This window comes from Pelophylax lessonae (assembly GCF_965119305.1).
Source record: "Pelophylax lessonae genome assembly, chromosome: 1".
NCBI classification, from domain to species: Eukaryota; Metazoa; Chordata; class Amphibia; order Anura; family Ranidae; genus Pelophylax; species Pelophylax lessonae.
In genome coordinates this window covers 104,220,105-104,246,509 of record NC_138768.1, presented here as the reverse complement: position 1 = coordinate 104,246,509, position 26,405 = coordinate 104,220,105, and the positions used below count along the sequence as shown (strand labels likewise).

Here is a 26,405-nt window from a genome sequence, read left to right as displayed (position 1 = left end):
ATATTTGCAGTTTGACTTGTATTTACAAACGTAATACAAAGCATCTGAAGTATAATGTTTTTAACACTGGGTTTAACCAAACATTATGGATAAAAGCTTGTCTGGATTTAAAACTAAAGGCCACGAGATATCCGCTATCATTGAGGAAGAACACCAAGATCACCCCTGATAAGTAACAATATTGTATTGTAATATTGTATTATAATCTTCAAAGGATCAGTTCACCCTAAAACTAAAATCCCTGCATCTATAGATTTCCACGATCTAACACTAACCTATCTAGCCTTGTAAAGAAGAAATCAGTATACTTACCTTTATTTGAAGCCCACCTGACCCGATCTCCAGCAGTGGAAGCTCTGCAGAGGACACAGCCGATAACAGCTGTGAAATGAATGGGAAGTGACGTCACCCATAGATATACTATGGGGCTTCCGTTGTTGGCTGTGTCTTCTGCATCCGCCTCCACAGCGAAGCCGCGGTTGACAGATCGTGTCGGATCAGCTTCATAAAAGGTAAGTATACTGATTTCTTCTTTACAGGGCTAGATAGGTTAGTGTTAAAACATGGAGATTATAGATGCAGGGATTTTAGTTTTAGGGTGGACTTATCCTTTAACTCTACACAGAAAAAAGAAAGTGAGCTTAGTCACTGAGATTTTCTCAACAGCCTTTTTAAGAACTGGTATTTCATTCACCTGGTCTTCTTTCCGCAAGGTCACCACATGTCCCTGCATTTCCTAAAATTGTTAAGTGGTCTTCACTAAAAATGTTCCTTAAGGCTGTTATATGAATCTACGTTATAAGGTTGCCCTGTCACATCTTTCTACAAGTATGAAGACAGCAGTTGCTCCAAAGTGGTTAGATGGTTAGACTTGTTGTGTTCACGTTCTAAAGACAAATAGACTCTACACTTTACAACTGCAGTTGCGTTCATTATCCTCAGAGCTTGCTGAATGTGGTGAAGCTTCACTTTGTAAAGAATACTGAATCAGGTGCAATAAAAAAAAAACTGCATTTTTGCTTGCTTGTGATTGGATAATCAGCAGAGCTTCATCACATTCACTATGCAATGATAAAATGATCTCTATCCTGTCTATGATACCAGCATATAATACTGGTATCCTGTAGGTATCTTGTGTGTTCCTGTAGATGAGATTATACAGCTGAATAATATAATCCATTGTAACGGAGGGTGCTGCTAGGGCATTGAGCCCAGAATTTTGTGCATCGCCAGTGTTTATGATTCATAGACAATAAAATGTAAGAACTGGAAAAGTTCTGACTGAGATAACAATAAAACACCAAAGCTTATCTTTTTAAAAATAAATAATATTGTGATGGAAGAATTCAATTAAGGTAGATAGGAGAAAATGAGAGGAACAGTAGGACAAATACATTTCTTTTTTGGTAACGTTAAAAATTACAAATGAATTTTGTTTGAGGTTTTATTTTAAATTAAAGTAAAACTAAAGGCCAACAATGGCCATCACATAAAATTAAAGAAAATCTGTTCAAAATTAGGGAAATCCCCGGATGTCACCAACGTCATCAGAACTAGTGTACCCATTGGAAGATTTAAACATCTATTTTTGTTCTGGTGAACCCACAATTTGGGATTTTCTTTCGCTCTCGGAGATAATAGTAAGCAGGGCAAATAGAGAGGGTGAATCTCCTCTAATAGAGGCACAGACAGCAATAAAAAACCTAACAGGTGTTCCAAAAAAATAGTTTACCTAAAATTTTGCCTTCAGTGATAGTTTAAGTGAAACTCAGCAGTAACCAGCCCAATTTTGATCAGTGTGTGGCCGTTCCTACTTGACATAAGTCAATTGTTTGATTGACTTCTGTCAAAGAGACATAATAGAAAACTTTTCTCGATCAGTGGCTGCACCCAATAGACTGTAGCTGCTAATAACTGTATTCTGACAGCAATGTGAGCCGCTGTGGGAATGCATTGTCCCAGTGAGCGAAATTCCTCCATCCACCATGTTTGTGTGGATTGAAGAGTATGTTCCGTGTTTTTTTCCTTTTTTTTTTCATTTAGCCCGCTGGCTGAACAAAGACAATTAACCATCCAAGGCCTGTTTAAGCCTGGTACCAAGACAGCAATGCAAGGCCCTGCAAGGTAAGTAGCTCCTGACCAAGGGGTCATTACTGTGGTCTACCAGCAGGATGGCAGAGTGGTTTTTTAAACCTGCCATGAGTACATACGGGAGCAGATTGTATGAGTCTGCATTGGGCATTGGGGTAATGTTCACTACTTGTGTTTAAATACTACAATGCCAGTTCACAATTAAAACAGTTTGAAGGTAAATATGGATGTGTGTGATGGGCAGAAGACATCATTAACCAGCATCTGTAGATCTACAGATAAATGATGACGCTATACATTGTGGAAAAAAAAATAATTATAAATGCCTGTTAGTGGTTCTGTTGGTTGCTTGCTCCTGTATTGCCCCTTGTAGAGCTGTTTCTGTGTTGGTGAACACTGAAGCAGTTTTTTTCTACACTGATATCCAGAATACAAGCCGTAGCAAGAATATAATCATATTCAAACATGTCAGCTGCTTTTTAAATCAATCAATGAAAACGGATAAGATTTAACTGGAAATAAGATAATTTTTTGTTACTGGAAAGGCGGTCGTGCAATCCCGCGTGAGCTGACCTTAGATCTCTACATCTGGTTCCTGTGAGCATTGATCTCCCTTTGTATACTGTATTTCCCAAGAGTCTGCCTTTCCATTCTGCATCTTTTCTACCTTCCTTTATGTCCTGCATAGATCTCTTCAGCACTGTCACTGAATGTGCATTCAAGCCTTATAGATTCTAAAGATATTGCTCAGTAATTTGGAACACTCTTGTGCTTTGTTGTTTTGTATATTTCTTTTATGATGCATCAGGCTTTGTCACTTTGGATATCCACAAATCAATTTTACATTCATTTCCTTAAGATTTGTTAGGATTTTTTTATTGTGTTTGGAAGTTTATTTCAGTTTGTCACACATCCATGTTTGCTGGTTTTTTATTAAATTGTCCAATTTATTTTTTCATACAACAGACATTTAAATCTGTCTAATCACTTTCTTTTCCATTTGACCTCAATAGCATTGATTAAGGGTTCATTTAGACATTTTGAACTATCATATCTATATATTTTGTGATGCACATTGCATTAAAAGAGAATTATGGGTTTGTTTTTTAAAATCATACTTGCCTAGGTGGATGCAGCATTATTCCGATGCTGGATCTGTCCCCCACTGTCTCTAAAGGGGAGAGCTGAGCGATTAAACACAGCTGATCACTTAGTTCTCCACACTGCTCTGAGCAGAGAGCTAGTGACTGTCAGTCACCATTGTCTGCTCTGCCACCCCCATGCTCAATGGAGCGCTGGGCTGTGAAGGTGGCTGAAACGGCTGGCTTAGGCTCTCAGCAGCTTCAGCCCGCTGTCAGCTAAAAATGGGTCAGAGGAGTGCAGAACAAAAAACTGCCTCTTTGGCTTTGCTGTCTATTAGGGATGAGGTTTGGCCAACCTTGAATTTGCTGCAAGTTTAAAGAAGAATCCCAGATATGGATATTTGATACAGTTACATTGATCTACTTTGGACCAATATAACTATGCATATACCATACCTGGCTGATCCCCCTGGAAGCTAGAATGTAGTAGACACTGCTGTTTTAATGATCTCCACTTGCTTCCCAGTTCCGTGCCAAGTGGCTGCCCTGCTACGTTCTGAACACAGGATGTCAGCTAAATGGTACCAGTGCCATTTACAGAACAGTCTGCATTTTTTGAATAAATGCAAAGAAATCTCTGAGTGGACAAGGTGGACAGGTGGGGCAGTGACCACTCTACCTTGTCCAATCAGAAAACACTTTGCTTTCATAAAAAAATACAAAGCATTCTCTAAATGGCACCCACTGTCTACTTCCGTGATTTCCAGCTTCCAGGGGGATTGGACAGGTATAGTATGGTAAAGTTTTACCATCATGGATGGGTTAACTATTCATGACAGCTGTGATCACTAGTGATCTGTGATTGGCTACAGCTAATCACATGGTACAGCGTACTGTGATTGGCCCAGGTACTATGTGATAGCTGTAGGCCAATCACAGCATAGTCAACACAGCTGTTATGAATAACACTGCATGTCCCTCGGGCACTGCATGTTTTGGGCGTCGGTTGATATGATTTGTGCATCCCTGACATATATATTATTATAATACATTCACATCAGTCCCTGCCCTTGATGAGCTTACATACTGGGCCAATGTGAGAGGAAACCCACGCAGGCACAGGGAGAACATACAAACTCTGTACAGATAATGCTCTGGTTGGGATTTGGACTGACAACTCCAGTGCTACAAAGCGGAAGTGCTAACTACTTAGCCACCGTGCTGCCCATAAACCTTTAAATACATGAATGGTGTAAATAAGGTTAAGGAGGGCAGTATTTTCAATATGAAGCCAAGGTCAAGACCATGGGGAGATGACTTCAAACTAGCAGGAAGAAAGTTCAAAAATAATCTTAGAAACTAATATTTTATTGAAAGAGTAAATAATATTTGGAATAGACTTCCAGTAGAGGAAGTGCATCAGTCAATAGCAAGTGGATTCGAACATGCTTGGGAAAACATACTGTAGATCTATACTCAGACAAAAAATGGATTAAAAAATCATATATAAATCAAAAAAAAGAGAGCCGATTCAATAAACTTCTCTTCTATTTTTTTATGCCATCAATTGTCTATGTTTCTATAATTTAAGAACTATGCTGATTAAAGCAAAGCGATAGGGATAAGAAAAGGATATTGTTTATATGGGAGTGACTTGGGCTGTTATGTGGTATGGTGTGGGAAGACAAAGGGAGGTGTTTTTTTAATTTGCCATTTTAATATTACCCATTTAGTGGAAAGTGGGTTTAATGAGTGATCTGAGATGGATAGTGATAAACTAGAGTTCTTTGTTTAATAGTAGACTGGAGTACTACTGCTGTATGCAAGAAAATAAATTCCACAGCGAAAAGTCGCTGAGGATGCCATTGAAAATCATACTGTTTTGTAAATTTGAAAGATTTTGTGTATTTTCATGTTGCCCTCGAAGCAATATGAAAAAGATTCCTCCCTCTGCCATGCCTTTAGGCTCTAGTGCCTAGTATCCCTACAAATTGGTGGAATTGAGTATTATTGTTGCCCCCTGTTTCCCCTCAAAGACATCAACGTGATTTGCACAAAATTTCAGATTCACCAAACATGCAAAAGGATATGCTGGACTCCAGCTGAAATGACTTTTGGTGGGTTTCGCCCATTACTGCTGTTATAAGCACAGCCTACTGCGCATAATGGTAAAATCTGGCCATAAAATTATGCAAGTCTATAATACATACATTTACAAAGCACCCTTCATGCAGTGCTGTCCCTAATGCCACTATATGCAAAAGACATACCTCCTAAAATCCACTTTGTATGGCATCTTAGTGCCGGTTCACACTGTTCCGACTTGTCAGGCGACTTGGTCGCCTGACAAGTAGCGGACCATGCTGTGCAATTGGAAACGGTTCTAATAGGAGCGACTCAAGTCGCTCCGACTTAGAAAAAGGTTCCTGCACCTTTTTTTTGCAAAGTCGAAGCGACTTGCATTGACTTCCATTATGTGAAGCCGTTGCAAGCCGCTCCGAAGTCGCGGTGCACGGGCGACGGCATTAGTCGCCTGAAGTCGTGTCGCCCTAGTGTGAACCGACACTGACTCAAAACAATCCATAGGCAGTGTCAACTCACCAAGAAGACTTCAAAGTAGAATGCAAAGTAGTTTATTCTAGAGTGGCATGGAATGTTTTCCTTGCTTTCTTGAAGATGAACAGACGACAATTTATAAGCCTCCTTTCCCAGGAAAAGTGACACGGAAACTAAACTGGGAAACAGAGGGGAAGGGACACTAAATAGGGTTTAACTAACAAAAAACAGAGAAAGGTACTGGGAACATAATGGTACCAAGTACAATACAGTGAAAAAAAAAAGGCTACTGTAGCAGTACTTGCAGATTTAGCCCCTGTTCACACCGGTGCAACTTTGAACTCGCGCTCCTTCAGACGAGTCGCGCCTATTTTACTGGTTCCATTGCCAGCAATGAGGTGCGACTTGTCATGTGATTTGGAACTGTCAAATTGCATGACAAATTGCACCAGTGTAAATGGGGGCTCAGACTTGCAGAACTAAAGCCAGCCATACACTATTAGATTTTTATTTTTGTTCAATCTGTGGGCTGAATGAAAAAGAAAAATCAATAATTTCCTCCATCCATGCAATACAGGTAATTTTATCTTTTATTATTTAAAAAAAAAAAACTTACTTTTATGCCTATATGTAATACCAAAATCTGTTTTTATGTATGGCATTCATACTTCCCTGTAAGTAATTGTTTGTGTATTGCAAATTTTAGTACATAGAGATCCTGCCAGTATCAGCACTTCCTGTTGTAGGCTGCCAATGCTACATTGCTGCCAAGTAGTTAGCTGCCAGCCTGCCATTGGGCTATCTAATAGGTCTGCAGGAGGCATGCCCATGAGGATTGTGCACAGCAGACTGTCAACGCTGCTACTAATTGTAAGGCAGAGACCTAGCCCCCGATCACACCAGTGCGACTTGTCATTTTCACAGTTCCAAATCCCATGAAAAGTCGCACCCTATTGTCGGCAATGGAACTGATCAAATCGGTGTGACTCCAACTTTGTGGTGCCGCACTGATGTGAAAAAAGGGTTCCTGCACTATTTTTATGCGATTTTAGGTAAGACTTGCATAGACATCTGTGCATGAATTCGCAAAGAGGTCAACCAAGTTGCACCTGAAATCACACTCTCCTGGAGCTTTGAAACCGTGCTTCTTCAAGTGAAGTATCACAATTTCAAAGTCGCATTCAGTGTGAACAGGGGCTTAGTGATGTCAGTTGGCAACCGGAAGTGCTGTTTCCTAGCATGATCTCCAGGTGCAAAGCTTTGCAAGAGATTCTCAAAAAAATGTTTGTTTAATAAAACTATATCCAGTGAGGCATGATACCAATCGAGACAAAATGGATTTTGGGTTCACATACGCATTAATTCCTTCACATTTTTATTTTTTCCTCTTAATACCCAGAAGAATATTTTTCATTTAGCCATTTTTTTTCAGGCTATTTCAGTTTGTGCTCACAGTTTTCTGCAATTATCTGAATATGTTACTCTGACACCAGAACCTGTAAAAGCTGCTAAGAAATTCTTAGAAAGGGCTTATTGTGTGTGTGAATGAGAATAATCAGAGGACTTTCTTGTACGGTGTTACAGCAAAATCATAAAATGTATCCTGAGTCTCAATCATAAGCTATTTTGTCTGTGAAGGTTCCCATATATCCAGTATACACTATATTGATTGTCAAAAGTTTTGGGACGCCTAGTCCTAGTCCTTAGGGTTCAATATTGAGTTGGCCCACCCTTTGCAGCTACAACACCTTTAACTCTCCTGAGAAGGCTGTCCACAAGGTTTAGGAGTGTGTCTATGGGAATGTTTGATCATTTTTACAGAAGCACATTTGTGAGGTCAGGCACTGATGTTGGACGGGAAAGCCTGGCTCGCAGTCTCCGCTCTAATTCATCCCAAAGGTGTTCTATCAGGTTGAGGTCAGGACTCTGTCAAGTTCCTCCACCCCAAACTTGCTCACCCATGTCTTTATGAACCTTGCTTTGTGCACTGGTCCAAATCATTTAGTGGAGTATTTGGGGGAGGAGAGGGGGATTACGGTGTGGGTTGTTTTCCAGGGGTTGGGCTTGGCCCCTTAGTTCCAGTGAAGGGAACTCTTAAGGTGTCAGCATAACAAGACATTTTGGACAATTTCATGCTCCCAACTTTGTGGGAACAGTTTGGGGATTGCCTATTCCTGTTCCAACATGACTGCGCACCAGTGCACAAACAAGGTCCATAAAGACATGGACCTCAGTCACCTTTAAACCTCAGTCTCCAAAAAAAAAAGTACTGCTTCCCCACTGCAAGTTATTGGCATAATGAGCTGGTATGCGCTGTATACTTGCACATTATGGCAGAATTACCTGTAAAACAGATCCCTACAACAGCCTGCTGTCACCACTGCCAGAGCTTCCATCTTTGCCCAGTCTTCTTTACAGGAATGGGCACGGGAGTCACAATCGCAGCGCACCACTCTGGATTACCGGAACATTCAATTTGCCACAGTGCCAATGCGCCAGTGACATCACCATCTGCAGAACTTGTGAATATCTCCAAACAGTGCAATATTCATTGTAGCTATAGGTAAGCTTTATTATAAGCCACTCCAGGATCAGAAGCTCCAGCACTCTGAGCCAGTCAGAACCCTGTTGCTTTGTACGGTACTTTCAGTCTAAGCTGGCCATAGATGACATTTATTTGTACGGTTCAGCAGGGACTGGGAGAATTTTCATCTATGTGTGGGCTTCCCTGTTCAACAGAAGTTGATCGTTAGATTGACTTGTCAAATGAGAATGTTGTGTAGCGCTTACCCCTGAAGGGGGTGCTGAGACTATGCCCAGGTCTAACTAGCTAGTACAGAGGCTGCCTGTAACAAACACAGCTCCAAGCACACCGACACACAGGCTCAGTCTAAGGGATGTCTTTATGTGGATTTTATTTGCAAAAAACATGAACAGGAGAGTGATAAGGGTGCAGGATAGCCCAAAACTATATTAGCACAATGGCTAAGTGGTTATCACTTCCGCCTAGCAACATTAGGGTCATCATTTAGAATACCAACCCTGACACTACTGACTGGTGTTTGCATTTTCTTGTGTCTGTGTGAGTTCCTTCCGGGAAGTCTGATTCCCCCCCACACACTCCAAAGACATGCTGGTAGGTTAATTGGCTCCTGTCTAAATTATCCCTAGTATGTGTAGGTATAAATGTGAGTTAGGGACCTTAGACTGTAAGATCCCTGAGGGCAGGGACTGATGTGAATGTGCAATATATTAATGTAAAGCTCTGTGTAAATTGATGGCGCTATATAAGTACCTGTTATAAATACAAATATTAGAAATAAAGAGGACTTTTTGGCACTAAAGCCCCGTACACACGTACCGATCGTCGGCCGAACGATCGGCCGTCTTTTGTCCAGGGCTGTCGTGTCTGTTGAAAACTGCAAAAGACTGCACACGAATTTTGTCGGCCAACAACAGCCGACTGCAGAAGTGATGTCATGTGATGGTTAACTTTCCCTGTGTTTTTTCTTTTCTGAGCATGCCCAGTCTTGCAAATCTGCTGATTGTCGGCCGAATTCTGTACTGACTGGCGAACAATCGGCTGTTCTGGTGATGGCCAACAAAAATTTTAATGTCTACACGACAGATTCTTTTGGGCCGAAAGTGCGCTGTCGGCTGTCGGAAGCATCATACTAACAAGCCTACAATTGGCGGATCGGTCGCCGGCCGAATATTTACGGCCGACAATCGGTACGTGTGTACGGGGCTTAATTCTTTAGCAGCATTCTCACATAAAAGTCCCAAATGCAGTTCTAACAATGTCCCAGAAGTTGGCTGCCACCCAGCTTCCATATGACACTCTTCAGTGAGGGAGATAAAAGAAGCCTTCTCCAGACCTGGACTCCCAGGCACTGTCCTCCTGCAGATTACTTTAGCAATCTTCTCCAAGTCCCCAGCCCAACACCAGCAGAAGCCCAAACTGCAACTCTTGTCCCACACTAGCTGTGTCCCAGGGGCAGCAGCCCCAGAAGAAGTAGAACCCTCCTAGCAAAGGAAGGAGAACACTCTGCCCAGGCCTCCCAAACATTTATCACCTCCCAGCCACCTTCTGGACACCCCTTCCAGGGATTGGCTGAGGTATAATAAATATTCAAAACTGAGCGATTGACCCTCCCTTCTCTATTTTTTCAAAAACAGCAGGAGCCACAAATCACCCCACATAGAAAACCCTGAGTAGACAAATAGATAATTTCTCCACTGACTGGAAAAGGGTGCTACATCTGAAACACTGTGTCGATCAGTGTATTACGACAGTGGAGAGTCCCACTGTCAGAATACAATATCTCAGGGGGGGGGGGGGGTTCCTCCATCCATCTCACTTGTGTGGATGTAGGAATTTTTTTTTTTTTTTTGATTGAAAAATAAAATTACCCATCTATTGCCCGCCATCATTATTACCATGATTTCAGACAGGAACTATTTTCACCTGGGCACATAGATACTTATAGCTAGAACTGAAAGGTAGGACATAGGCCCTGGGAATTCAGGTTTGACCTGGCATTTTAATATTACTATATAACTTGCAAAAAAAAATTATTAAAAAAATGGCCTTTGTTTCTGTTTTAAGGTGATTCAGCAGAAGAGATTGACCTGAGTGTGGTATACCAAGCATCAGCGAATGGTGATGTCAACACATTGACTGCAATCATCCGGGAAGATCCTTCCATTCTGGAGTACTGTGACAATGAAGGTACTGAGTGTGTCTTGGGGAAGGTCAAAGGAGAATGTGGTGGTGGGATATACAGTAAAACCTTGGCTTGAGAGTAACTTGTTTGAGAGCGCTTTGCAAGACAAGCAAATTTTTAAAATAAATTTTGACTTGATATACAAGCGATGTCTTGATATACAAGTAGGGTCATGTCACAACTGGGTATAAAAGAGAAGAGAGGCCCCAATAAGTGTAGCAATACAATACTAAGTATGCAGGCATCCGGGGGAAAGCTGTCCACATAGACCATCCTCCGCACTGCCATTTTCATCACACCCTTCCACGCTGCGCTCCACGAGCGATTCAAAGCCTCGCTTTCAGATCACTCTACTGCAGGGTAATCTTCCCAGTCACGATTGCAGACTGACATCGGTGAGAGCCAGTGGTTCAGAAGATGATCTATTTGGACATTTTTACCCCGGATACCTGCATACTTAGACGAGCCTCTTTAATCATCAACCATATGAGTTGCTAAATGTTGTACACTCATTAAATGTCCCCATACTGCTACACTTAGAGGCGCCTCTCTTCTCTTTTATACTCTGTAGCTCCTGCTGGATTTTGCTTCTAATCCCCTTGTGGAGGCGCCATTTATGGATGGACATTTTATGATGACACAACCTATCACATTGCTATAATCTTTGTATGTAGACTATAAACTGAAAGACTTATGAATAATGGTTGTGGAACGAATCATCTGAGTTTCCATTATTTCTTATGGGAAAATTTTGCCTTGATATAAGAGTGCTTTGGATTACAAGCATGTTTCTGGAACGGATTATGCTCGCAATTCAAGGTTTTACTGTATTATAGAGAGACTAATGGTGGCCATAGATTGATAGAATTTTGAACAAAAAGGAAATAGGAAATGTATTAGAAAAATGAACTAACTTTCTTAGAACATTCTTTTTGTTCGAAATTCTACCCATCTATGACCAGCCTAAAGGTGCCTATAGGCATTAGAGGACAACCTTCCTATTTGGTTGGATCAGATGACAATCCATTGTCTATTGGGCAGCACATGACATACATTGTTAGATGATCGGATCATGCGTGTACTAATGTCAATGGACAAATGTATTCATTAGAACGGATTTTTTTATGATTTCTACACTGAAATGCCAGCTCCGTTAAAATAAGAATAGGGCTCCATTTACACGTGTGCCATTTGACATCAAAGTCCCATGACAAATCACACCCCATTAAATTTGTGCAATTTAAAGTCGTAGCTACTTTGTAAAGGTGCAAAAAAGTACATAAAACACATATTTTTTTAACCACTTTAATATGATCCCATATGTTTAACCTATTTCACTATCAAGATGTACAATCTACAAAAAAAAAAAAAACTGCTGTAACTGCTTATAAAGTGTTCGCTGGAGTTTGACTACAAATTGTTAGTGTATTTTAATCTGCTAGTACATCTAACACTCTCCCCCCCCAGACTGACAATGCTGCTGTCCAAAGGTGCCCCTATGCTCCTTCATCCAGGGTGGAGGCACTCTAATATAGAAGGCACTTTACTGGCCAGATCACTAGGTGAAAACCGAGGGGAAAAAAACCTACGATAAGAAAACTGATTGGTAATCTGCAATATATTACATTTTTGGTTTTGGGTTTAATACCGCTTTAAATAACTAAATAAATTACACTCATAGGCCACTTTATTAAGTACACCTGTTCAATTGCTTGGGAACACAAATTGCTAATCAGCCAATCACATGGCAGCAACTCAATGCATTAAGGCATCTAGACATTGTGAAAACGACTTGCTGAACTTCAAACTGAGCATCAGAATGCGGAAGAAAGGGAATTTAAGTGACTTAGAACGTGGCATGGTTGTTGGCGTCAGGTGGGCTGGTCTTAGTATTTAAAAAACTGCTGATCTACTGTGATTTTCACACACAACCATCTCTAGAGTTTACAGAGAATGGTCCAAAAAAGAGAAAATATCCAGTGAGTGGCAGTTGTGTGGACGAAAATGCCTTGTTAAAGGCAGAGGCGTACCTAGGGTCTCCAGCCCCCCCAAAGAGATAGGGTTTGACAGAGAGAGGGGGTGACAGAAAGAGAGAGGGGGGTGACAGAGAGAGGGGGGGTGACAGAGAGAGAGGGGGGTGACAGAGAGAGAGAGAGGGGGTGACAGAGAGAGAGAGAAGGGGGTGACACAGAGAGAGAGAGAGAGAGAGAGAAGGGGGTGACAGAGAGAGAGAGGGAGGGTGACAGAGAGAGAGAGAGGGGGGTGAAAGAGAGAAAGGGTGTGACAGAGAGAGAGGGGGGTGACAGAGAGAGGGGGGAGTGACAGAGAGAGAGGGGGGTGACAGAGAGAGAGAGAGCGAGAGGGGGTGACAGAGAGAGAGAGGGGGGTGACAGAGAGAGAGGGGGGTGACAGAGAGAGAGAGAGGGGCTGACAGAGAGAGAGAGGGGGGTGACAGAGAGAGAGAGAGAGGGGGGTGACAGAGAGAGAGAGGGGGTGACAGAGAGAGAGAGAAGGGGGTGACAGAGAGAGAGAGGGAGGGTGACAGAGAGAGAGGGGGGGGTGAAAGAGAGGGGGGTGACAGAGAGGAAGGGTGTGACAGAGAGAGAGGGGGGTGACCAAGAGAGAGGGGGGGTCACAGAGAGAGAGGCGGGTGACAGAGAGAGAGAGAGAAAGAGGGGGTGACAGAGAGAGAGAGAGAGGGGGTGACAGAGAGAGATGGGGGTGACAGAGATAGAGGGAGAGAGGGGGGTGACAGAGAGAGGGGGGTGACAGAGAGAGAGGAGGGGAGACAGAGAGAGAGAGGGGGGGTGACAGAGAGAGAGGGGGTGACAGAGAGAGAGAGGAGTGACACAGAGAGAGAGGGGGTGACAAAGAGATAGAGGGGTGACAGAGAGATAGAGGGGTGATAGAGAGTGTGAGGGGGTGACAGAGAGAGAGAGGGGGTGACAGAGAAAGAGAGAGAGGGGGTGAGAGGGGGGTCCCCCCGGTCAGCCTGGCCTGGGAGTGGACATTGAAGGAGTCTTGCCGTGCTGAACGGCAGTACGGGCTCCTCTGACAGCCCCAGTGCAGTCCCCATCCCCCAGCCTGCCGTCGAGCTGGAGCCAATTGATGATGTCTCGGTCATGTTACAGCTGACCAGCCGCATTTGTGGGCATAGATAGAGCTCCAGAGAACCCAGCACTGCCACCGCCTGGAGTGGACACAGGGCTAAGGGATTAGAGTCATGTGCTGCCTGGGAGCGACGGGGGTGCAGGCTGTGTGAAGGGCACAAAAATCACTGCTAACACTGCTAATTGTTTTTGAGCCTCCCCTCGGCCTGTGCCCCTGGCGGGCACCGGTCTCGCCGACCCCTTGGTACGCCCCTGTGTTGAGGTCAGAGAAAAATGGGCAGACTGGCTTGAGATGATAGAAAGGCAACAGTAACTCAAATACCCACTCGTTACAGCCAAAGTATACAGAATACCATCTCTGAATGCACAACACATTGAACCTTGACGCAGATCCACTCCTGTCAACTAAGGTTAGGAAACTGAGGCTACAATTCGCACAGGCTCACTAATTATAGGTTTGAGCTGATTAAAATAGGAGGATCAGTAAAGTACAATTGCAGTCTGCTAAAGCTGGAAATACACTATTAGGATTTCCTTCAAAATGTTTAGTTTTAAAGCGATTGTCCAGTCTGTAAAATATAAAAATAAAAAAATTAAAGTCAGCAGCTTCAGCTGCTGCTGACTTTTAATAAATGGACACTTACCTGTCCAGCAATCCAGTGCCGTCCTCACCCGGGCAAGTTTTTCACTAGCCTCCGGGTTCCCCGCACTGGTATCCTAACTGTGGGCAGCCGGCTGTGCTAGTTTCGGCTTCACAGCCAGCTGTCTACTGCGCATGTGCGAATCGCGCTGCGCTTTATGAGTAGTCCCGTAGTCTTCTGAGACACATTACAGGTCCCAGAAGACTGCGGGGAGGGAGGGGGAGAGAAGAACTTCCACTCGGATCGCCTAGGTGCTCCAAGCAGAAGTGGGAGTGGGTATGTGTCAAAACTAGGTACCCACTCCCCCCTACTCCAAAATGACATGCCAAGTTAGGCAAAAGAAGGGGGTGGATGTTTTAAAGCAGAACTTCTACTTTTAGAAGGAGCTATGCTTTAAGAACAGTCATTACATTTTCTAATTGTTCATGGGGTCAAATAAACAGTTGTTTTCTAGCCGAGAATGTGGTTTTCACTCAGGAAAGGCCATTCATTCCAAAATCAAATATTAAAGGAAATTCAATTTTGAAGTTATTTCAAACCTCATTTGTCAAGTCTTTGAATGTACTGATAACTTCTGGGCAAATGTTCTTAGAGGTGTTTATTTGGAAATCTACTAGTGTATAAGTTCTGAAACCGAAAAGGGCTCCAGGAGAGAAGATTGCATGAGTTCCTGTATTTACATTACACAGGCACAGGACTTTCTGCAATTAGTCAGAACTGATCACCAGGTCCAGGCCAAAAATCTTCGGCCTGGACCTGATGACTGATTGGTTCCGAACTGAATCAGAACATCGCAGGGACAGCGGGGGTGCCCCCCCCCCTAGCCCCGCGTGCGACTGACGTACAGTTACGTCGGTTCGCTCAGCCAAGCCACCTTGCCGCAGTAAGACTGCGGTGGGCAACTGGTTAAACCACACCCCTTTACGCCACGCTTAATATTTAGCGCAATTTAAACCACGCCCACACTTTGCCACTGTGCTATACCCGCGCCACTTTTTTTGTTTCCTAGGGCCCACTTTTTTATCTTCCACACAGGCCTACTGATTTCATGATACGCCCCTGATAGGATCGCATGGGTGTTCACACCTATGCAATCTGATTCCTGCACCATCTCACCGTTCATACTGCGATCTGCGAACTGATCTGGGGGTGTCATTAACTTTACATTGACACCTGCAGCGGTTTACAGATCGCAGTGCGAACCGTTGGCGATTCAGGTGCGATGCGGGAACTGGCACAGGAATTCAGCTGGTTCCCACATTCAGTGCCATCTTAAGAGCATTAAAGGGCCCTGGCCAATGCAGTGCACTGGGGCCCTTCCTACACAATCACCTACGAGAATAAAAAATGCTAATTATCGATAAGGCGATATTTATTGGTACAGCAGTGCCAGGCTAATGACAGCTTCCAAGTTTGGCAGCCGGGTCACATGGACAGGAACACACACATGGACAGGAGTCAGACTCGACTGTCCTGTGTGTGCCTGTTCCCGTGGAGGCTGACAGGCATTCCTGCAGTTGTGGGCTCCCCCTCCACGGCCCAAGTGGCCTAACAGTAGTGCAGGGCCGACAGGCACTTGCCACCTGCTAAGTCCGGTGGCGGGGTGCACACGAAAATCAGGACTAATTCTTGGCTGGGGCTGGGGTTGGGTCGCTGGGCAGGTGGGGCCCCCTGGGCAAGTGGGGCTCCCAGGCAACTGCCCAGTGTGCCCATTTGGTAAGATGGCCCTGCCCACATTGCACACGTGTGAACCCAGCCTTAAGCTTTAAGGCAAATTGAGTGCATGTTCTGACTTTAGCTCACTTACAATATTTCCTGGATTGCATTATCAATTCACTGACTGTTTCCACTTGTTGTCCAAAGCTGCTCTTTAAATCTCTTTGCAGAAATTATGTTTGCAGTGTGTTGTAGACACTGTGATGCATAACAATAAAACAGATTGGTATTCAGTTTAAATGAGATGACAAATCACTTGTGCTGTTTTGTTACCTTAGGATGATTCACCAGACACAGCATTAGAACTCACTCCAGAGATAGCACGACCTGTGTCTTGATTACTCATTTCTACAGACTAGAACAGCATGATAGGATTATAGTACAGTGGTACTTATCATCCAGATTACATCAATGTTCACAGATTGTTCAGCAATAAACTGAGCAATAAAAGTCTGAAAACACATAGGATTGGATTATTATAAATGTTATATTGGTCATCATGATCTATTACATCACAAATATATAAAGATATAGTTAATATAAATTTCTATACATTTCTATATAAATAGAAATGTGTCATAAAACTAATCAACAATAAACATTAAAACTAAACTCCGGGCTGATATGAAACCACTTTTAATTCAGTTATATGTTTGGGGAAAAAAAAAAAACACTAGCCAGCAACTTACAGCTTTGCCTGCCACATACAATCCATCCGACGTCGTAACGTCAGCACACTGTAACTCCTCCCAACAGGTTTTAAGCTATAATGTGTCTTTAGGGGTCACATGTTGTGCATTATTTTCATGCAGCATATATAAAAAATCTCATCCTGCCCAATTAGAGCCAAAAAGCACCCACCAGGCCGCCGGACTACAACAAGATGGTGGGTGTTTTTTTTTTCTATATATACTTCATGAAAATAATGCAGCACATGTGACCCCTGAAAACACGTTATAGTGCAAAACCTGTTGGGAGGAGTTACAGTGTGCTGACGTCACGCCACCACACGGATTGTATGTGGCAGGCATAGCTGTAAGTTGCTTGCTACTGTTGTTTGATTCTAAACTGCTTTTATGTGCTTTGTGCTAAAAAAAAAAAGAAATTTTAAATGCTACACCATGAGAGATCTCTGTGGCTCTGGTTTGTGAGCATTTATCCTGTCTAGCTGCGGTATCTATTTTCCTGTGCTGGATGACGGTGCTCTAACCAGTGTTGCAGCCAGTGAGAAAACATCTCAAAGGGAATGCAACCCGAAAAATAGTAGAGTTGCCTGGGTGATACAACTAAGTGCTTTTGCTGTTTATCCTTGCAGGCATGTTTTCTAGTGAATGTGGAGTGCTGGTGGAGGTAATCTGCAGGGTGTATAGGTACAATGTTTGTTCAGCGATCCACGTAATAGTGGTGAAGATTGTCTGCACTTTACATGAACTGGCTGTTTTTTAAGTTTATTCATACTTACCTGTTATACTTGAAATTGAGGAAAATAGATAAAAATAGAGGACGCACTGGCCTAGTGCATTATCCAAGATCAAATTTATGAAAGATAAAATAAAATATAACTACTCACAAGTGTGAGTAGTAAAATCACTCATCAAGCCAATCTCCCAACTTTGCCAAAGCCTCTAATCCAAGGAGGACCTCACCAGGGTTCCTGCTGGCTGACACATTTCAGAGGATGTCCTTCTTCAGAGCCCTTAAAATTTAATTGAAATTGAGGACATGCCATTTTAAGGAATTGGATTATTGGTGGATGCATTGCACATTTTACATCTATTTATTCATATGATAAATTGCACTTTATTTGTTATATTGCACTTTTGTAATTTTGTATAGTTATATGCAAATGCACTTTATGTATTGGTTTACTTTGGAGGATTTGTTGCATATTGTCCTCACTGCAAGCTACCTTTTTTATTTTATTTTGTTTTATTTTCTACGAGCCTGACTGATATATTTTTTTATGGAAAAAAAGTTTTGCTTCAGTTCTACTTTAATTAAAAAGTGGTCACCTATAGCTGAAATATCAGTTTTGGCCGGACCCTTTAAATAATTCTATGTTATAATTGCCATGGATACTATATACTTTTTTTTTTCCTAAATGAAAAGATGCTATAGCAATATTTTTCATGCAACATACTCTTAACAAACCTTTGAATGCACATTGTTGACTTTTCATCTCCAGGTTGCACACCACTGATGCATGCTGTTTCCGGACGACAGGTCGATACAGTAAAACTGCTGCTGAAAATGGGAGCTAACATAAATACACAAGATGCCTGTGGAAGAACAAGTCTATCACTTGCCACGTACCTGGTAAGAAAATGTATTCTTTATAGGGGAATACATGAGCCCACCTTTCAATAGTAATTTGGCAAATGCTTTACAAGACCATCTACTTCAAGATTTTTGTCATTTATATTGGTTTCTATTATAAACCTTGTTCCATTTTCATAATTAACTAGACTGCCTGTACGAAATGTACATCATGAAAGCGTCCCTTGCAGTGGAGGGGATATTTTTTATTTATATAAATTCATTGTAATTATTGTTTTTATTTTGCATGTACATATGTTTATGTGCACTTCTAGCAATGATGATATGTATTCATCCTTCCTTGGTGAAGATGGTAGAGGGCACATTGAATATACATGATTAGTTTATTATATGCATATCATTGCCCTTGTTTGAGCTGCTGCACTTCTCTCCTTTTCAGCTCACTAGAGAGAATATCCTTGGCCTTAGGGTTCTTTCACGCCTATGCAGGTGTAAAGGTGCATTCACATGTCATGTTTGCATGTTGCATTTATGGCAGTTTATTCATTTCAATGGGCTGCCCTACATGCAAAAATTGCACAAAAGGAGTGCATAACCTTTTATTAAAATTGTGTTGCACCAAAAGGAAGTGTACCAATAGCTAGGTGCATTGGGGTGCCATTAAGAGTTAATGGCACTGCTGCACATCTGAAAAAGAGATCCCCGTTTATTGTCTTCTATGGAATTGCATGTGATTTTGCACGCATTCCCGCGGTGCACAAGTGTGAACTTGACCTGAGGTACAAAATCACAGAATAAGAACCTATAAGCACCAACTTCAGTTTTAATCATGTGAATCATATACACTTATTAGGACAGGCTTATTACTAATAAACAATATCACACAGGACCCCTTTGTTATTATCCTAAGGCTTTCCACTTAATCCACTGGCTCCAGCCCCAAAGCTGGACTGATTTATTGATCTTAATGGAGAGGATATCTATCTGATGATCTGTGAGGTCTTTCTGCTGGTAAATTCTAAGAATTCATTCAAAAGGATCACTGCTCTGTGTGAATAGCCTGCAGGTAAAATGCAAGCATTGATTGGAAGTTCAGTTACTAGGAGAATATAGGGAATTGTCCAGAACATTAAATCTTTTAATAACCAAGGGGTAGGAACAGAGGCGTAACTAGAACCTTCAGGGCCCTGATGCAAGAAACCATGAAGGGCCCCCCAGACCCCTGGCCGGGGCCCTTACCTTCAAGCCCAGGGCTCTTCCCACTAATCCTGGGGCTCTTTACACTCGTTGCATGGCCTTTTATTACGGTCCCGCAGCAGGATTCTTTCACAAGTTCTGCAGTGGGCCCCCTTCCTGCAATCTTGTGGGCCCACTTCCTGCAATCTTGGGGCTTCCCCACAGTGGTGCAATGCCAGGGTCCGGTCGCAAGTGTGACCTTTGCGATCCTGGAAGTTCACCCACTGGTTTGCTACCGGGCCCCCTGGAGCATGGGGCCCGGTAGCGATTGCAACCCCTGCAACCCCTGTAGTTACGCCCCTGGTTAGGAATCAGGGTTGGACTGAAAAAATCATATATCAAGTAATTGCTGTGATTTTTTGACCGACAGTTACTCGGTCATGCAATGCTGTACCCAATTAAATTTTTTTTTTAGACTGAAAGAGCTTTCCTTTGGCAGTATTTAGTAACCATTAAGTTTTGTAATTTTTACTATATAACAGGGAAAAGACCAAAAATATTTGAATAGAAAAATGATTTTGTTTACTTTCTGTTATAAAACATAGCAAAAATAAATGCCAAAACAGTACGAAAACTCCCTGAAATAGACCCTTTTTGGAAAGTAGACATTCCAAGGTGATCTGATTCTTCACCATAAAAAAAAAAAAAACACTGACAAGAATAACTTGTAAAGTTAATGTTAGATTTTAAAGGCACGACTTGAGACACATCAACTTATATGAAAATGTATTTTATTATAAACAGATAGCCAAAATAATTACCAAAAAAGGGGACTATACCCTAGAAACGATATCCCTCAAAACAATACACGGCATCATGACAAAAGATAATATAACAATTATCTGATGATCCAAGTAGTTTTGTAAAATTCTTAACAGTCAATCCATTTCGCTTAAATTGTAGCTTTTTCAGGACCATATGATTTTGTGGGAACAACACTATTATCAGTAAACTAATAAACAAAAATCAGATATTGTGCATAATTAACACAATCATTTAAATCAATATATTAACGGACTGCACAGCTTACATCATTGGACCAAGGCATGAGGCTTGAGCAGTGAATCTGCAAAGAGAGCCTCAAGGCGGAATTCTATGTTTCATTAATGGTGTGAACCCTCAACATGGGAAACTACTCAAGTGTGAACTTTTTGCTTTATTTCAAATAAAAGTCGGCAGAAAAAGCCCTGAAACATTCTTCTGGCATAGAGACAGTACCCTTATTTTGGCTCTACCAATGAGCTACAAATTCCCCAACTTGTCCCAATATGTAGCAGACAGACTGAACTGCAGACAATGGTGGGAAATACTGTAAGTGAGGGTAAAAAAAAAGATATAGGGGAGAGCTCAATCATTAGGGTGTTGTTAGCTCAATCCCGTCAGGAGGCAGGTATAAGATGATTTACGACCCTTCAGTTCCAACCTCCCTAGTGTAGTGAATTTTCCGTCTGCTGGCCAGGAGATGTACAGGCATTGAGCACTCAAGCTTTAATGAAAATACATCTGATTTATTCCAGTTCGGTTCCCAGATTTATGGGACATTTGAGCGGCAAAAACCAGTTTGAACGAGTGTACTATTCTTTAATTTATTTATTCAAAAGGAACACTGAAGATATTCCATTACATCATTTCAAATACAGTCCACGTTATATAACATTTGACAGATGGTTATTTCTAACATCCTCTATCATATCAGTTTTAATCAAATTTACTGGACTTAATTATTTCGGTTAACTAAGATCATCGGAACTCTCCCTTGTCCCTAATATTTTCTATTTTTTTTTTTTTAAACAAAGAAGAAAAAGCAAAAATGGGGAAAAGAAGAAAGAGAGAAAAAAAAAAAAAAAAAAAAAAACGAGTGTACTATTCATAGGTCAGGTTAACAATAGAATATATCTCTACTAAGACAATACATGAAAAAGGCTTTTGTTTTCCCTATACACTTCTGTAAATGTAGGGTGTAGTGTGTCTGAAAGTTCGTTTGTGGAAAGGGCCGTTCTGTCTCTTGCTCAGCTGTCTGATGTGTTAATATGTAAGTGATTGTCAATGTTCAGGTGTTTATCTGTAATCCATATGCGGAGCCTAACTTGTTAAGTGTCCAAGATGAATGAATGAAAGGTGTTTAGTATGTAAACACCTATCAATGTGTCTGTAGTCTATATGCAAAAATCCAACTGCCAAGTGTCAAGGATGAGGTGTGTTTAACAGGTAAATTGCAAGGGACCACATTCCATTGAAAAGTGGGCATTAGCTGAAATATACCATGAACTTTAATATTTAATCAAAGCACATTGATACACTCTTTCAGGTGTGACCTTTTTGTTTTCTTTTAATTTTTTTATGTAAAATGGGGGGTCAAAAATATTGACTGTACCAGACTGGAGTACTGAATTAAGCTAGTTCCATATTGGTGTATGAGGCATGGCTTGTATGTTGGAAGCCATGAGCCGTATCGGGTAAAATATTGAAAGAAATACATCAGTGCCCAAACCTTCTGCAGGTTTGTAAATTGTGGAAAAACTGGAACATTTCAAAGTATCCCTAATGTCTTATTGAAACTGATGTCAACAGTACAGCTATGTCTACGGAATGCTCCAAGCTAGCAAACACTCCACATACGCACAATATTAAAGCTTTGTAACTTTCTGCCCTTGCTCACAGCATCAGATTAGTGAGAAGGACTGATTTTCGAGGGTCTCTGAAATATATTATAATCACTCTAAAATGCAACCGACAAAGCAGGGGAAGTATTATAGCTGTGAGTAATGCCAGAGACCAGTAATTTTTTAGCATGAGGACAGTGGCTTCCATTTTGTCCTCTACTGAAATAAAGGAGCTTACAATCAATGTCACAGCTGTGATCATTTTTATATAAAATGACTGTTCATTTATCCTTTAGTGTTCTTATGCTGGTCATGATAGGGATACAAAAGCATAGGGGTTGAAAGGTCTCTGTGACAGCAGTGGTTACAATGGCTAAATTATGAGCGTGGAGAAGAAAATATCAATCTGTCTGGAGGTGTAATTGTCAGAGACCTTTGTAGCCGTGTATGGCAACATCACAGAACTTTGAAAGGTCATGTATTAATTCTTTCACTTCTCTGAACATCTTGTCTGTTCGATGACTAGAAACCTGACATATGAGCTCAAATCTCTGTGTCCTTGGAAGGTGATGAAAGCAGTGACTCATTCTCTGAAGTTTGCTTGTTTGTTGTAGTAAGTGTACACAGAGATTTCCAAAGATGGAGAGGTCCAAAGATGTCTGGTACGCGGACACTGCAGGAGGTCTTGGCAATATTTTAATGCAGCTGTAAAAAAGTGATAAGGCAGATTTTCTTTTTATTTAAAAAAAAAATAAAATCACAAATATAATTTCAGTTTCCTACATCTATCAGCAGAATATGTTTCAATAGTAAACAGAAGCACAACTGCAAGCCACGGGAGGCCAGGAAAATAATTGACGAGGGCCAAAACCCTAACCCTGGAATTATGAACTTTTTAATTAAGCTTTATGAATACTCCAACATGTATAACTGTGTGAATAACCAACATGTTTTTCCCGTTTTAGAGAATGAGGAAAGAGTTGGAATACCTATCAGGTTTTCATTGCTGTGTCCAGTGCTTTAAGTGGCCCAAAAGAGGTGACGGTACTCTATTATAGCCTATAAATCCCCCCCCCACCCCACATCAGGGTCCACACAGAGCACCCCCCCCCCCCCCCTGGCCTGGGCTGGGACTCTGGAGCAGGGGGACCAACTGGTGGTGACTGGTCTGGCTCTGGAGTGGGAAATATTCTTGGGGGGGGGCAATTGAGGGCGCAGATGTCCAAAATGAGCGTACTGGTACGCTAAGGCACACGGAGAGGTGGTGGTATGCTCAAGAGCCATATTTGGAATTGGCGGTACTGAGTACCAATGCATACCGGCCCACTTAAAGCACTGGCTGTGTCCCTGTCTATTTGTGTCTATCATGAAACCAGAAATTGAGGTGAAATCCAATTTTTTTAGAGCTGTCCCCACAACAAGAGGTGGACATTTTCCTGACATCTGGCTATGAGGAGAATGGTGCTTACTTTGTAGGGATTTCCTCACACTTCCTGCTGTGCATCCAAAACAGGAAGTGAATAGAAATGTTGCTAATGAATAACAAAAAAAGTGAAAGGATTTGAACCCTTCTTTTTTTCATTTGCAATAATGTTTATTACATTTTCCAATAACAGGGTAACAATCATAAACAAATCAAGCATGTCAAATTCAAACTAAGGGTCCTTTCACACGGCCGCTCCGCTGCTTAAGTCCGCTGCGGGACTTTTTTTTTTCTTTTTTCACGGAGCGGATGACATTTGTGTCATCCGCTCCATGTGCCCGCATATCATCCCATCCATTTGCGGATGATATGTGGACATAATGTAAGTATATGGCATTGCGGATGTCAGCGGATGACACCGCTGACATCCGATTTTCCTTCCTTTCCGTTTTTTACGCGGATGAAAAAATAGGGTTCTGTTCCATTCGAAAAAACGGAACAGAACTGAAAGGAGGAAAATCGGATGTCAGCGGCTGGTATTCCGCTGACATCCGCAATGCCATTCACTTACATTATGTCCGCAAATCATCCGCAAACGGATGGGATGATTTGCGGACACACGGAGCGGCCGTGTGAAAGGACCCTAACATAAAGTGTGTCATAAAGAACACAGGCAACAATAAACAGTGGAACAGCATAGGTACATGAGGCAATGAACCCTTCTTTTTTTAAATCCATAAGTAAATAAAAAAAAAAAAAAACTTGGTAAGAGTTCCTCAAGGATAAAAGGTTTGATGAAGGCTGTCTCAGGGTATAGGGTAGTGATGGCGAACCTTGGCACCCCAGATGTTTTGGAACTACATTTCCCATGATGCTCATGCACTCAGCAGTGTAGTTAATCATCATGGGAAATGTAGTTCCAAAACATCTGGGGTGCCAAGGTTCGCGATCACTGGTATAGGGGTTCATTAACTGAGGCTTGCAAAATATTACAATAGAATAGCTGAAATGTTACAGAGAAGCAAGCTAATATTACTTGTCACTTACAGGGATGGCTGGAAGGCTGTGTTAGTTTGCTTAGGAATGGTGCCAAGCAGAACATAGCAGATAAAAATGGGAGACTTCCCCTGCATGCAGCCACTGCTGAAGCTGATGTCAGGTACGTAATGCATATTATTTCACAATGACATTGTTCGCTTATCAGTTATATGCAACACTGTAAAAGCAAAGTCTCAGCCATAACAATTTAATTTTAGTATTATATATAAGTAAATCATGTAATCACATCAACCAGTAGGAGAAATTATATCATAACAGAAAAAAAATGTGAAATTATAGGACAAATTAGAAAATTCTGTGCAGCGATTTGATCAAGAAGTACAAATACAAGAAGTGATCAAGAAAAGGTGTTTCTTGATTTTAAGTTTAGCTCCTGCGTGGGGCCTTGTCCTCCAATTTCTGCTCCCAACCCAAAAAGAATGCATCGGGCTTTTTTGTCCTGCAGAGAACACCACCGCATAATGACATTGAAGCATTCTCCTGTGAGTCCTTGGAAGTTTTGTGACATACCCCCAGAGGAAGTAGGACTTTGAAGCCCTGGGCTCTCAGAAAGTGGGTTGAATGACCAGAAGAGGACCAGCACTGGATCTCAGAGAGAAGTTAGTTTGCAAAGGACAGCAACCGAGATAGGGTGAATATTTCAGAGTAGTGCTTCTTTTTATTACTGCTGGACAGTTAAAAGAAGGTAGAACCTTTAGGTGGCCTTTAAAACAGAAGTGTGGGAATCGAAGATAACAAACAATCGTACTCCTCTGGATGGCTGTAGCACCTATCCCAGCTGCAGCTGTCCCCCGCCATGTCTACACTGAGAACTGAGTGATCAAAGACTGCTGATGGCTCAGTTCTTCAATGAGCAGATAGCCAGTTACTGTCAGTCTCCGACTCTTTGCTCTGCCCATCTAACACTCACTGAAGCGCTGGCTGTGCAGGGGGCGGGAGTGGCTGGCTCAGGCTCCAACGGCTCACTGAGAGGCTGAGCAAGCTGCCAGTCCGGGCTTCTGAGTTAATACTGATTTAATAATACTAAGTTAATAATGGGCTGCACAGGTATTTTGCCTTGAAAAAGTATTTATACCCCTTGACATTTTCCACATTTTGTCATGTTACAAGCAAAAATGTAAATGTATTTTATTGGAATTTTATGTGATAGACCAACACAAAAGTTGCACATAATTATTAAGTGAACGGAAAATGCTAAATGGTTTTAAACATTTGTTTTACAAAAAAAATCTGAAAAGTGTGGCATGCATTTGTATTCAGCCCTCTTTACTCTGATACCCCTAACTAAAATCTAGTGGAACCAATTGCCTTCAGAAGTCACCTAATTAGTAAATGCAGTCCACCTGTTTGTAATTTATTCTCAGTATAAATAGAGCTGTTCTGTGAAGCCCTCAGAGGGGTGTTAGAGAATCTTAGTGAACAAACAGCATCATGAAGGCCAAAGAACACACCAGACAGGTAAGGGATAATGTTGTGGAGAAGTTTAAAGCAGGGTTAAGTTATAAAAAAAAATATCCCAAACTTTGAACATCTCATGGAGCACTGTTCATGCATCATCTGAAAATGGAAAGAGTATGACACAATTGCAAACCTACCAAGACATGACCATCCTCCTAAACTGACAGGAGAGCATTAATCATCATTAATCATAGTAACATAACATAATATCATAGTAACTCTGGAGAAGCTGCAGAAATCCACAGCTCAGGTGGGAAAATCTGTCCATAGGACAACTATTAGTCGTGCACTCCACAAATCTGGCCTTTATGAAAGAGTGGCAAGAAGAAAGCCATTGGTGAAAGAAAGTCATAAGAAGTCCCGTTTGTGAGAAGCCATGTGGGGGACACAGTAAACATGTGGAAGAAGGTGCTCTGGTCAGATGAG

The 26,405-nt window shown here is 41.8% G+C and overlaps 1 protein-coding gene across 2 annotated transcripts in view; it reads left to right on the top strand.

Moving 5' to 3' along the window:
* ANKRD55 (ankyrin repeat domain 55) overlaps window positions 1–26,405 on the top strand; it is a 136,336-nt gene that overhangs the window by 38,642 nt on the left and 71,289 nt on the right. For both annotated transcript variants that reach the window (XM_082258780.1, XM_082258779.1), the window contains exons 2-4: window positions 10,339–10,461; window positions 18,109–18,239; window positions 24,512–24,621. In XM_082258780.1, coding sequence (XP_082114906.1) covers window positions 10,339–10,461; window positions 18,109–18,239; window positions 24,512–24,621 — 364 coding nt within the window. The remainder of the gene's footprint in view (window positions 1–10,338; window positions 10,462–18,108; window positions 18,240–24,511; window positions 24,622–26,405) is intronic.